This window comes from Rhincodon typus, chromosome 14, assembly GCF_021869965.1.
Source record: "Rhincodon typus isolate 14 chromosome 14, sRhiTyp1.1, whole genome shotgun sequence".
Lineage (NCBI taxonomy): Eukaryota > Metazoa > Chordata > Chondrichthyes > Orectolobiformes > Rhincodontidae > Rhincodon > Rhincodon typus.
Window position 1 is genome coordinate 35,358,882 of NC_063345.1, and position 13,297 is coordinate 35,372,178.

The 13,297-nt window shown below is 39.0% G+C and overlaps 1 protein-coding gene across 3 annotated transcripts in view; it reads right to left on the bottom strand.

The window, feature by feature from the left end:
- The window catches only part of med12 (mediator complex subunit 12), a 194,248-nt gene that overhangs the window by 163,127 nt on the left and 17,824 nt on the right, over positions 1-13,297 (bottom strand). For 2 of the 3 annotated variants that reach the window (XM_020530169.2, XM_048605066.1), the window contains exons 3-5: positions 11,949-12,140; positions 4,798-4,957; positions 2,333-2,508 (exon numbers count right to left, since the gene is read on the bottom strand). In XM_020530169.2, coding sequence (XP_020385758.1) covers positions 2,333-2,508; positions 4,798-4,957; positions 11,949-12,140 — 528 coding nt within the window. Of the gene's footprint in view, positions 1-2,332; positions 2,509-4,797; positions 4,958-9,123; positions 9,219-11,948; positions 12,141-13,297 lie in introns of those variants that run through there. The other variant, XM_048605065.1, reaches the window with a different exon arrangement.

Consider the following 13,297-nt stretch of genomic DNA (forward strand, 5'->3'; position numbering starts at 1 on the left):
GTGACTCTATGACTCTATAACTCGTCCATTACCACCAAGTTTCCCAAACTAAACTACCCCCATCTTTCTGCATTTGGCCCATTTCTCTCTAAACTATTGGCATTCATGAACTTATCCAAATGTCTTTTAAATGTTATAACTGTACCTGCATCAACCATTTCTTCTGGCAGTTCATTCCACATACCAACCAACCTCTTTGTGAAAAAGTTGCCTCTCAGGTCTATTTTTAAAATATTTCTCCTCTCACCTTAAAAATATGACTGTTAGTTTTGAACTCTCCTACACTAGGTAAAAGATCTTTGCTCTTCACTTTATTTATGCCCCTCACAATTTTATAAACCTCCATAACGTCACTCCTCAACTACCCACACGCCAGCAAAAAATTACCAGCCTATCCAGCCTCTCCTTAACTCAAATCCTCCAGTCCTGGCAACATCCTTGTAAATCTTTTATGAACCCTCTACAATTTAATGACATCGTTCCTATAGCAGAGCAACCAGAACTGCGCATACTACTCCAAAAGTGGCCTCGTCATTGTGTGTACAACTGCAACATGACATTCCAACTCCTATGCTCAGTGGTCTGAGGCACGACCACGGAGGCCTTCTTAACCACCCTGTCTACCTATGATGCAACTTTCGAAGAACCACATACCCTTAACCCTAGGGCTCTCTGTTTGACAACATCACCCAGGGCCCTACTGTTGTTTGTATACATCTTGCCCTTGTTTGTCTTGTATAGAAGGAATAGTAGGACAATCCAGCACGTATAGAAGAATGGAGCAGGATAAGGCCCACATGGGTGGGCTAGAAGCTGTACCTATTTTAATGCAATGAGCATTACTGGTAAAGCAGAATAACTTCAGCACTGATCATCACTTGGAAATATGACATCATTGCAATCGCAGAGACACAGCTGAAGGAAGGACAGAACAGCTCGACAATCCAGAATACAGAAACTTCAGGCGTGATGTTGGGGAGGGGAGAGGCGTAAAGAGTAAGAGGGGTGGGGCATTGCATTATTGATAAAGAAAACCTCCAATGCAGCAAAGAGTCAGTCCTAAAAGTGTCTTGAAATTAAGCCATCTGGATAAGGCTTGGAAATAAAAAAAGGCAATTACTTTGCTGGGGCCATACTACAGGCCTCCCAACAGTCACACTGAGGTAGAGGAATGAATATGTAGGCAAATTACAGAAAGGACTTCAACTTTGCTAAAATTAACTGGGATCACCTTCGTGTGAAAGGATAAGATGGGGTGGAATTTTTAAAGTGCATTCAGGTGAGGCTGAGGGGTGATCCAATCAAAGTCTACAAAATTATGAAATGCACAGCAGAATACAATGAGAATCTCTTCTCCATAGCCGATGTGTCTAAGACCAAAGGGCATGAGTTTAAAGTGAGGAGAAAGTGGTTTGGACGTGATCTGAGAAACTTCTTTTCACTCAGAGGGTGATAGATATATGGAATGTGCTGCCCGAGATTCTCACAACATTTAGGAAACATCTGGATGAGTACATAAAATGCCAGGACATAGCAGACTATGGGCCATGTACAGGTAACTGGGATTAGGGTAGTTTGGCATTTGCTGGTCAGCATAGACAAGTAGGGCCATGCTGTACAACTCTTATAATATCAGCCGTGATCTCATTGAACTGTGGAGCAGAATCAATGGGATGAATAGCCTACATTTGCTCCTATGTCTTATGGTCTTACTATCTAAGGAGGCCAAAGCTGAACAAAATATTTAAGATGTAGTCTCACCATTGAAGGATAATATCCTTACTTTTACACAAAACCAAAGTGTTGGAGAAGATCAGCAGATCTGGCAGTATCCATGGAGAGAAAGACAATGACCTTCATCTTTTCTGGTGCTAGCCCCTAAGCTACAAGATTTATTAAGATCACAACATACCACAGTAGGATTTGAATTTCACGATCTGAGTTGGAAGGAAATCTTTCATTATCTCAAAAAAACAAGCATAGATCTTATTGCTCTAACTTTTAGTATTACACCATTCTCATTTTCAATGTTACTGCTGTCCTGTTGAAGAAAACTTACAGTTCTTTCACTTATAGTCATTCCTCCATATCCACGAGAGTTCAGTTTCTGAGAACCCCATGAATGATGAAAGTCATGAGTGCAGAGCCCGTTAAAAATACAGGTTAAGAATAGGTTTAAAAATTGCAGACACACGAGTTTTGCTATGGATGTTGAATTTTGTTGCTAATTACTATTTGGTACAAATAGGCAAATTCACGAGTCCTGAACTCATGGATACTGAGGATTTACTATATTTCACATTTGTATGTACAATGTTACACATTACCCTACCTGAAACATGTAAAGAGCCAGCTTTTCATTATATTCCCACTGTTTCATGGCCTGCTCCACTTCAGGCACTGTGGGTTGTACTGGTGTCCCACAATTCTGCGAAGACATCACTCGATAAGACTCAGCAATCTTCTGTAACTGTTCCCAAAGGTACTTAGTGATGATTTGAGTCCACTCTACAGGGGAAAAATAAGTCATCCTTAAAACCACTGTTGCAAATTTCTTAACTTGGCACTGCTTAGTCCCAATACATTTAAACTCCAGTACAAAATAACACTCCAAAGTTACAAAACTTTCATCTATTCAGGCTATGCATTTTAGTGTGACATTACAGATACATGTGTAGAGACCTGGCAACAGGAAGGAGGCAAACTCAGAGTCAGACATACACCAACCTAATATCACATTTCCCCAATCCAATAAATTGCACTTTATACACTGGACAACTGTTAAAAGTAGAACAGTACAGCACAGGAACAGGCCCTTTGGCCCACCATGTTGTGCCGAACATGATGCCAAATTAAACTAATCCCTTCCGCCTGCCCATGGTCCACACCTTTCCATTCTTTGCTTATTCATGTGTTTTTCTAAAAGCCTCTTAAACACTGATCTTTAGTTTCTTGATAATTCAAACTTTTTTGATGTAGAAATCTCAACAGGAGTAAAGCACTGTAATTTTGTTTTCCAGTTCAATAAATACTGGCATTTATATTCAGCTAACCATTTAGTACCGAAATTGGATTGGCCAAGTTTGAAGACTTGAGCTCTCTGGGTCAGAAAGGCTGAATGTCTAGTGGAGTTAACCTGGAAAGTAAATACACAATGGTGGAGTCCATCAACACGCATTATGAATAATTGTCACTGAAGCAACATACAAAAGCAATCAACACCTCTGAAAGATGATACCTTCAAGAAAAAGCAGAAGGAAATAAATTATAGTGAAAATAATTAACTTCCCTATGAACTATCAGTATACGATCAGTCATTTGATAGTACAAAACTTCAGTGTCGCTGAACAGAAAACTTACTTCAAAGCTTTTTGTCTTGCACCATCTGTCATGGTCACCATCTTCTATTGTCTACTGCAAGCCTACCTTCACTGGTCAATATATATGCTGAGATTCCAATAGCACACGGAAGTATCAGATTAGATTTATTGTCACCTTGATAAATAGGGCCCAAAACATTTACTCACTGCACAAACTTTGATGAAATAGAGCACATTAAAACCATGCTGCAGGGCAATAGCTGCTCTGATCGGAGCATTTTCACTGTATATCATGCAAATGCATGAATGAGACTAAGACTGTCACTTCTGGTCTTGAAAAATCTCTCTGATTACACTGGAAGAGTGAGGTATGTCAAAAATATGAGGAACAGGTGACAATAGCTTTTTCACAATGCAGTAACAACGAGTGGTATCCAACATTACAGGATGCTGCCTTCAAGCTAAACAGACATTCTGTTGGTCATGCAAATGAGTAATGGGATAATATCAATTTTAGGGTCTGAGAGATGCTGAGTGTATAGGCCATATGTCTCAAAGGTTGGTGGTTCAAATCAGACAGTATGTTCTTTTAACCGAAAGAACTGCAGACGTTGGAAATCAGAAACAAAAACAAAAACAGAAGCTGCTGGAAAAGCTCAGCAGGTCTGGCAGCATCTGTGCAAAGAAACCAGGGTTAATGTTTTGTGTCCAATGACCATTCTTCAAAACTAAAGAACAGAACAGACCAGCTCTGAAGAGTATGTTCTTTTAATGTTTATGATATGCAAGATACTGACCACTCCCAAACAGCCTCAAAACACATTGTTCAAAATTAAATATGATTCCATAATTGGAGAACATGTACTAAATAAGCCAGAGTGTATGAAAAATTATGCTAATAACCACCTTAAGATTGTCAGTCAGGTTTGGAGCATGGCACACTTACATATACTGCAAGCAACATAAATTAATACACAAAGCAGAGGAACATATTAAGACAACACAGGCAGAAAAAACATACGCACATATTACACCTGTTTCAACTTAATAAAACAGGTGACAGCCATTCTCTGGTTCATTCATCAACCTACCTGATTTAAACTTAAACAATGCCTGGCAATTAACTGTTAATCACAGTCTAGCTGGTACATTGTCTATGGCACAGCTCTACAATCAAAGTCTACCTGCCAACTAATCAGCACTCTTGTTCCCCATTGTACTGGTATATTGCCAACACAGTGATGTTTCAAAGATGCAAAGCTTCAACAATGTGTCTGCACAATATTCAATATACAGATTAATGGAGTGCTGGCTGTCGCTAAAGCATGCTTAGCTTCGAATGTAAAACGAAAGGAATTGTTCATTCAAAGGTCTTACCAACAAAACTATATTCAATGTACAAAAGGTAGAAGTCAGACTATTAAACATGTTTATTCATGTTGCAAGCCTACAGAAAAATATTTTTTGTTAAGCCTACCTATACAAGGGTCTATGACATGACGTTTCTTCATCTTTGTTTCGGTAATAGCAGCATAATAGGCACATGTCATTTTTATCAGCCAAGCAGCTCTCATGACTGGCACAGAATACTTGGCTAGGTATCCAAACACTTCTTCCTTTTTACTAAATATAGGCACCTGAAGAATGCAAAAAAAAAATTGGTGTTAGGTGAACCTTAAGATAGGTAAATGCACAAGATTTCTTTCAGAATAAGCTAACAAATTGAAATATGACCATAATGAAACAATATGTGAAAGATCAGAGACAGGGTGGCAATTCACAAAGACAAACAGTGCAGATGGGTTTTTTTTGGCTTGGTGTTTCAGGTGGTAATTGGGGGTCAAGTTGGTGGGGGGGGGTCAGTAAGCTGGATTTGAAAGGAAATAGCAAATAACACCCAAGCAAAGGGATTCCATTACAATGCCAGTTAGCATGAGGCCCCAAGAATCACTGTTCGGTGGTCAGAAGATTGGTTCAAATAGGACAGAGAAACTATAAGGTGAGTTATATGGACTAAATGAACCCAAAAAGAGGTGAAGTAGTGGAGGCTGATGATAGATGGAATTAGAAAATGGTATGATTTCAGGAGTGGATTCCAACATGGATGAGGTTTAGCTCATGGACGAGGGATACAGCTGCTAAACAAATTGTGTTAACATTAGAAGCTGCTTGTATTTACAATTACAGGTGCAGAAGACAGGGTCGTAATGCAATAGTTTGCAGCGGTCGAAGGGAGTTGGGATTTACTTTTTTGTTTAACAGAATCATCCTGGAATAATAAGTCGATTTAATAAAAGAAAGCATGGGCCAAACGCACAATATGGCCCTGTCACAACTGTTCATCAACGGTTAAACAAATTGCGTCCTCCGTAAATGATTCCACATTTGGACAACATGTACTAGATAAGCCAGAGTGTATGAAGAATTACGCTGACAACCAACTTAAGATTGTCAGTCAGATTTGGAGCATGGCACACTTAACATATGCTGCAAGCAACATAAATTAATACACAAAGCAGAGGAACATATTAAGACAACACAGGCAGAAAAAAACGTATGCACATATTACACCTGTTTCAACTTAATAAAACAGGTGACAGCCATTCTCTGTGAACTTAAAGGATGAAGATGGGGTTATATTGAATGATTCAATTGGATCAGAAGGAGTATATATTTTGCGTGAGCTGTCAATAGCAGCAGAAATATCATGGAGACTGATAGCACAAAGACTAGTAAATTAAATGCAGCTGTAAAATAAGTTTGGGCTGGGGAGATTACAGATTCACCGGCATACAAGCAGAAAGAACTCATTTGGGGATGGAGTGGAGTAAGAAGGTGGGAAGGGCCACACCAATTTTGGATCAGATAAAAGATCACTGGCCACTGATCATTTTAGATCACTAAAATTTTATGTCTATTTCTCTCTCCAGACATGCTGAGAGACCTTTTAAGCATTTTCCATTTTACTTAACTGAGAAACTGCATAGGACCATTCAACTCCTCAACCCTTTAGCATCAATTAGATCATGACTAAATTGTAACTCAATTACATTTATCCACATTTGTTCCATGTCCATTGAGTAAGTATCTTTATCTGATAAAAAATCTTGCTAATTCAGTCTTGAAGATTTCAACTGACCACATATCAATTAGCCTTTTAGGACAAAGAGTTCCATATAGGGCAAGTACAGAAAAATAGAACTAGCTGAAACAAAAACAGAAGTTGCTGGAAAATCTCAGCAGGTCTGGCAGCATCTGTGGAAAGAAATCAGTGTTAACATGTCGGGTCCAGTGATCATTCTTCAGAACTGGCCAAGTTGTTTGTGAAAAATTTGACATGGTATTAACATATCAAATGGCCTCCTCTGTGCTGCAATGATTATATGATCCTACATTTCCACTCCTTAAGAGGAGGAAACAAGTGAGATACATGAGATGCTTGAAATAAATAAAAATGATGCTAGGAGCTAGATGGGAGTTAAAACTAAGGTATCCTTGGTAATAAAGGACTGCACTGCCACCGTAACACAAGCAGTTTAAAGAACAAACAGAGACTCCAGCCAGAGATAAAGCGTCGTTGTCATGAACAAATTCTACATAACTGAAGCTTGAGTTTTTTTTGACATTGTAACCAAAACAATTAATGAAGGCAGAGTGGCAGATGTCATCTACAAGGACTTTCGTGAAGCCTTTGACAAGGTTCCGCATGATAGGTTAAGTAGGTTAATTGGTAAAGTTAGATCACGTGGGATTCAGGGAGTGTTTGCCAATTGGATACAAATTTGACTTGACGGTAGAAGACAAAGAGCGGTGGTAGAGGGTTGTTTTTTGAACTGAAAACTTGTGACCAAGGATGTTCCCATACATTGGTGCTGGGTCCACTTTTGTTTCCCATTCATATAAACGATTAGGATGAGAATTTGGGAGGCACAGTTAATAAGTTTGCGGATAACACCAAAATTGGTGGTATAGTTGGACAGTTAAGAAGGTTATCTAGGATTACAAAGGGATCTTAATAAATTGGTACAATGGGCTAAGGAGTGACAGATGGAGTTTAATTTGGATAAATGCAATGTATTGCATTTGGGTAAAACAAACAAAGACAGAACATATACAGATTATACTAAGGCCCTGGGTAGTGTTGTCAAACAGAGAGACCTCGGGGTTCACATACATACTTCTTTGAAAGTTGCATCACAGGTAGACAGAGTGGTTTAGAAGGCATTTATCATACTTGCCTCCATTGCTCAGACCAATGAGTACTGAAGTTGGGACATCATGTTGAGGTTGTACAGAACTTTGGTGAGGCCTCTTCTGGAGTACTGTGTATAGTTCTGGTCACCCTACTGTAGGAAGGATATTACTACATTGGAGGGGAGTTCAGAAAAGATTTACCAGGATGTTGTCGGGACTGGAAATTTAAGTTTTAAAGGTAGGCTGGGACTTTTTCCACCGAAGCATAGGAGTTTGATGAGTGAACTTACGGAGGTCTACAAAATTGTGAGGGACATAGATAAGGTGAATAGCAACGGTCTTGACCCTCGGGTGGGTGAGTTCAAACCTAGGGGGCATATTTTTAAGGTGTCAGGAAACAGATGTAAAAGGGACCAGAAGGGCAACTTTTTCCATACAGAGGGTCAATCATGTCTGAAACGAACTGCCAGAGGAAGTGGAGGATGCAGGTACAGTTACAACATCTAAAAGACATTTATATAGATACATGAATAGGAAAGATTTAGAGAGATATGGGTCAAATGCAGACAAGCATTTGTTGCCTGTCCCTAGTTGCCCTTGACAAGAACTGCTGCAGTCCACTTGCTGTGACTTGACCAGTAATACTTTTACAGATGGAATTCCAGGATTTTGACTCAATGACAGTGAAGGAACAGCGATATATTTCCAAGTTAGGATGGTGACTGGGTTTGAGTGGAACTTGAAGGTGGTGGTGTTCCCATATATCTGCTGTCCTTGTCCTTCTAGATGGAAGTGGTCATGGGTTTGGAAGGTGTGAGGGTCTTCGGTCAATTTCTGCAGTGCATCTTGTGGATAATACACACTGCTGCTATTGTGGGTCAATGGTGGAGGAAGTGAACGCTCATGGATGCCAATCAAGCGGGCTGCTGTGTCAAACTCTAGTGTTGTTAGAGCTGCAGCCATCCAGGCTAGTGGGGAGTATTCCATCACACTCCTGGCATGTGTTTCGTAGATGGTGGACAAGCTTTGGGGAGTCAGGAGAGGAGTACTTGCCACAGTATTCCTCGCCACTGACTTGCTCTTGTAGCCAATGTATTTATGTGGCAAGTCCAGCTGAGTTCTAGTCAATTTTAACCCCAGGATGTTGATAGTGGGGGATTCAGTGATGATAACTCCACTGAATTTCAAGGGGCAGTAGTTAAATTTGTTTCTTACGGTGATGGTCATAGTTTGGCATTTGTTTTAAAACGGTATCAACAAAACATGATGCACATTTTACTTATAGGAACAGTAGCTATACGTTTTGGGCAATAAGCTGGTAAGCAAGATAGCTGCCAAATTTCCCCAGAAGGTTAAAATGTTGTGCCTGACATTTTCCTGACAAGATTTCATTTTGACCACAGTTATAATGTTAATTGACATGCCACCTGTGATGATGCTAAGTAAAGAGGCACTTGCAGCCTCACGGACACTTTGCCTACATCAAGGTGCAAACCAGTACCAAATAGGGAGACCAAAAGTGAAACATGACAGCCACTCAAATGAACTTCATGGGGACATCCTGGTTGGGTATCAATAGCAAAAGCTGTGCCCACAGAAACATCATTACCTGCATCTATGCGATCACTCACACCAACCACCTTATTGGTCCAGAGTCCCAAAACTCCCTTACTCCTTTTTGACAATGGTTCAACTACTGAGAACCCTTCCCTCACCAAGGACTACCAGTAACAATGGTGCTGCTGAGGCTGCAGGTCCTCTGAAACAAAAACAGAAATTGCTTGCCAAATTCAGTAGGTCTGGCAGGATCTGTGGGAACAAAGTAGACATAGTGTTGCAAGTCTGGTGACTCTTCATCAGAAGAACTCTGACTGAGTCTGCAGGTCAAGGATGGGTCTCTGTCCTCAACTGTGCGGCAATCACTTAATTGGTCACTTTTGGGGAAATGCCTCACTAGGTTACCCGCCAGACCTTGCGCAGTGGCCTCTCACTTTTAGCCCAACAGTGGAATCAGCCAAAGTGGATAAATTAATTTATAAGAGTAAGAGTAAAAGGTCAACAAATAGAAACTCTTTGCCCCTTATAAACATGTTAATATCTGTCAGATAGAAAGAAAAATCTTCTTGGGTTTCAGTTTTATAGGTACCATTGTCTACAGATAGTTGAAAACATTTACAACATTCTATAAAAGTGAGCAAAGATGTTATCTGTTATCAGTCAAAGGAACTTGTTTCCAAGATAAGAAAAGTTTCTTTGGAAGTCTCAGACCAACAATGTGGCCTTTCAGGAACAAAAAAAAATTTGCTGAAAAAGCTCAGCAGGTCTGGCAGCATCTGTGAAGGAAAAAACAGAGGAGTTTACATTTCGGGTCTGGTGACCCTTCCTCAGAACGGCCTTTCACTTTCCTCAAAGCTTCTGATAAATATTATTTATTCACTATCAGATGTTACTTACACATGAACATAATTATATTTACAGTCACGTAACAGTGGAGCCACTGAGCTGCTATAAGCTAGAAGCCAATCATGGGAAGACGACAGAGGAGCAATTACAGAAAAATACAATAACTACGTAGCAATAATGGGGAAACTTCAGTTATCCTAACATAAACAGGGATAGCAACAGTGTAAAGAATAAAGTGGAGGAGGAATCCCTGAAATGTGCCTAAGACAATGTTCTTGATCAGTGCATTTCCAGCCCAGTGAGGAAGGAAGCGGTTTTGATGTAGTTCTGGGGAATAAAGTGAGGCAAGGCATTTGAAGAACATGGTATGATCAGGTTTAGCTGAGTTATAGAAAAAGACAAAGTACAATCAAAAATACTTAAATGGAGGAAAGGTAGTAAATTGAGAACATGTATGGGACATCAAACGTTAATAGATTAATAGATTAAACAATAATTGTAAACAAACAGCTTTCAAAGAACAAATGATTCAAATGAAGTAGGAACAAAAGAAAGGACATCCAAAGCTGGAACTCACTGAATGACTAAAGATATAGTGGCTAAAATGAGACAGAAAAAGGAGACATGACAACTGTGCAGCTAACCCAATAGAAATTATATTCAGTATTTAGAAAGCAGAGTGAAGATTTAAGAAAAGGGAATAATAAAAAAAAGAGAAAATGAGAATAGATTAGTCACAATTAAAAAAGGTAAGCCAATCTTTCATAAATGTATAAATAGTAAAGAGTAGTCAAAAGGTAGTTAAGGCCAATTAAGGATGACAAATGAGACTTTCTTGTGGAGATGGAATGCTGGGTTACTGAATGAATACCTTGCTGCTGAATTCACTAGAAAGATGAAGTGAAGGCATTGGTAAAAGGTTGAAATAGTAGTTATAGTGAACAGGATAAAAATAAAAGAAAAGGTACTTAAAAGTTTGCCAACATTTAAAAATAATCACAGTCCAATGAACCTCACTTACATGGAGAATAAAGAGGCTGGGTTTTGTGCTTTAAGAGCAGCAAAAAGGTAGAGGAGATTTGATGGAGGTGTTCAAAATCATAGGTAATTTGATAACAGTACATAAGGAGGAACTGTTTCCAATGGCAAAAGGGTCAGTAACCAGGATATACAGACCTAAAATTATCAATAAACAAATCAGAAGAGACATGAGGAAATATAATTTTTCCTCTCAAAGCAACTTGTTATATGTTGAAAGGCACTGCATGAAAGAATGGAGAAAGCAGATTTAAAGTAACATCCAAAGAGAATTGGGTAATAATTGTAGGTTAAAAAAATTACAACTATTTGGAGCAGTGGATTGGTTTTGATTGAACAGCTTACCAAAGTAGCTGGGGGACAGGGAGGGTGGGTTGAACATGGGTTGAACATGCTGCATCATTCTATATTTGCTGTATAAACCAATTCTTTATTCTTCCTGATTTCTGTGACCCTAAATGCTTGCCAACAGCAACTGTAAAGGCATGTGTTTTTTTTAAAACCCCATCCATCGTAAACAAACACATTTCTAACCAACTGATAAGATACCAGCTGATGTTGGGATAAGATTCAACAGCCCTTTTTCATATCACTTCTTTGCAATTAAGAAGCATAGGCTAATTTAGTGTGTCTACCATCAATAGTATCAAAGGTGTTGAAAAAGCTGCTGAATTAAGTGCGCTAATTGACACAGAAGTCTACAATGATACTACTTTAAATGTATGTGCAGAAAAATAGACTAAAACGAATTAGAAGAAAAAAAAACAAAGAAAAGTAGAGTCACACCTACCAAATTGAATTTTATTAGCAGCCAGATTGGGTTCATTCTGACCACTGACTTACTTCACAACACAAAACTGTACATCATGATAGGACTACAATTACTTAAATACTAGGGTAGTCAGCAGCTGAAAAATCTAACAGTATTATGAGACAATTGTATCTTTATAAACTTAAGAGCAGAAAAAAAATCATGGATCAAAAGTAACTTACCTTTTTTGCAAGTTGTGTTAATGGTTTGGTTCCAGACAGATCAGTAAACCAGTTATGTATTGAAGGTTGGGAACGAGCTGTGACAAGCCAGAAACTATCCTTCTGATTAACCTGAGGCTTCCTTTTGCCTGTATCCGGAAATGTGTTACATCGTAACTTCTCTGCGATTATACTGCTGAAGTAGGAGCTGATCTATAACAAAGTTCAATACAGACTTGAGTGGATCCAGTAGCACAAACATTACTTGTAACAAAAAGTAGCTGCATGTGTGAAGCTCTGAATGCACTAAAACATAAAAGCTTGTTGAAATATTTCTAGTAATCCAAAATTACTTTTATGTGGAAGTGCCAGTGACTTCATGAAGAAGTGGCACTCCAAAAGCTTGAGATTTCAAATAAATCTGTTGGACTATAACCTGGTGTCGCGTAACTTCTGAAATTACTTTGTGTGAGCTCTCTAACTCATTCCCCTGTGGTAACACTTTATTTTAAGTTTCACTCACACTAAGAATTGTTCTTCAACAAAAATATTGAGTAGTCTGTAAGTATGTGTGGAAAATAGATTTGAATTTGTAGAAGATTGGTAGCATGGTATAATGTCACAAGACTGGTAAACCAGAAGCCCAGGATAATACTCTGGGCCATAGGCTTGAATCCCACCGCAGCAAAAGTGAAATATAAACTTAATTAATAAATCTGGAATTAAAAACTGCCTAACAATGACCATGAAATTACTGATTTGTTTTAACAACCATTGGTTCACTGATGTCCTTGCAACAAGGAATCTGCTGTCCAGTATGATCTAGCTTACACCTCACTCAAGAAACATAGTAATGGGATTTTGACTCTTTAAATGCCTATCAAGACAAATCAATTGTATCAGACTACAACAATGTTTATGAAAAGGAATGAAACTAGACAGATGACATGATATCAACTATGGCACAATTGTTACAGTTTGTGTCATCTACAAGATGCACTGGAGTAACACACCAGAGTTCCTTCAACAACATCTTCCAAACCCAACTGTCATGTGCAAGGACAAGGGTAAAAAATGCACAGGAACCTGACTACCCACAAGTTCCCCACCAAGGCACACACTATCAAATATTGCCATCCCTTCCTGTCACTGGGTCAAAACTCTGGAATTCTTTACAGCACTGTGGGTATCCAAACTCTCCAAGGACTGAGCAGTACAGCATCACATCCTCCTTGGCAATTAGGGATGGAAAATAATTGCTGGCCAGTCAACAACACTGGCATCCTATGAACAAATAAAACAAAATCAACAACAGCAAACTGTCAGCCCCACAAAGTCCTTTTTGCCAACATCTGGGGGCTTATGCCAAA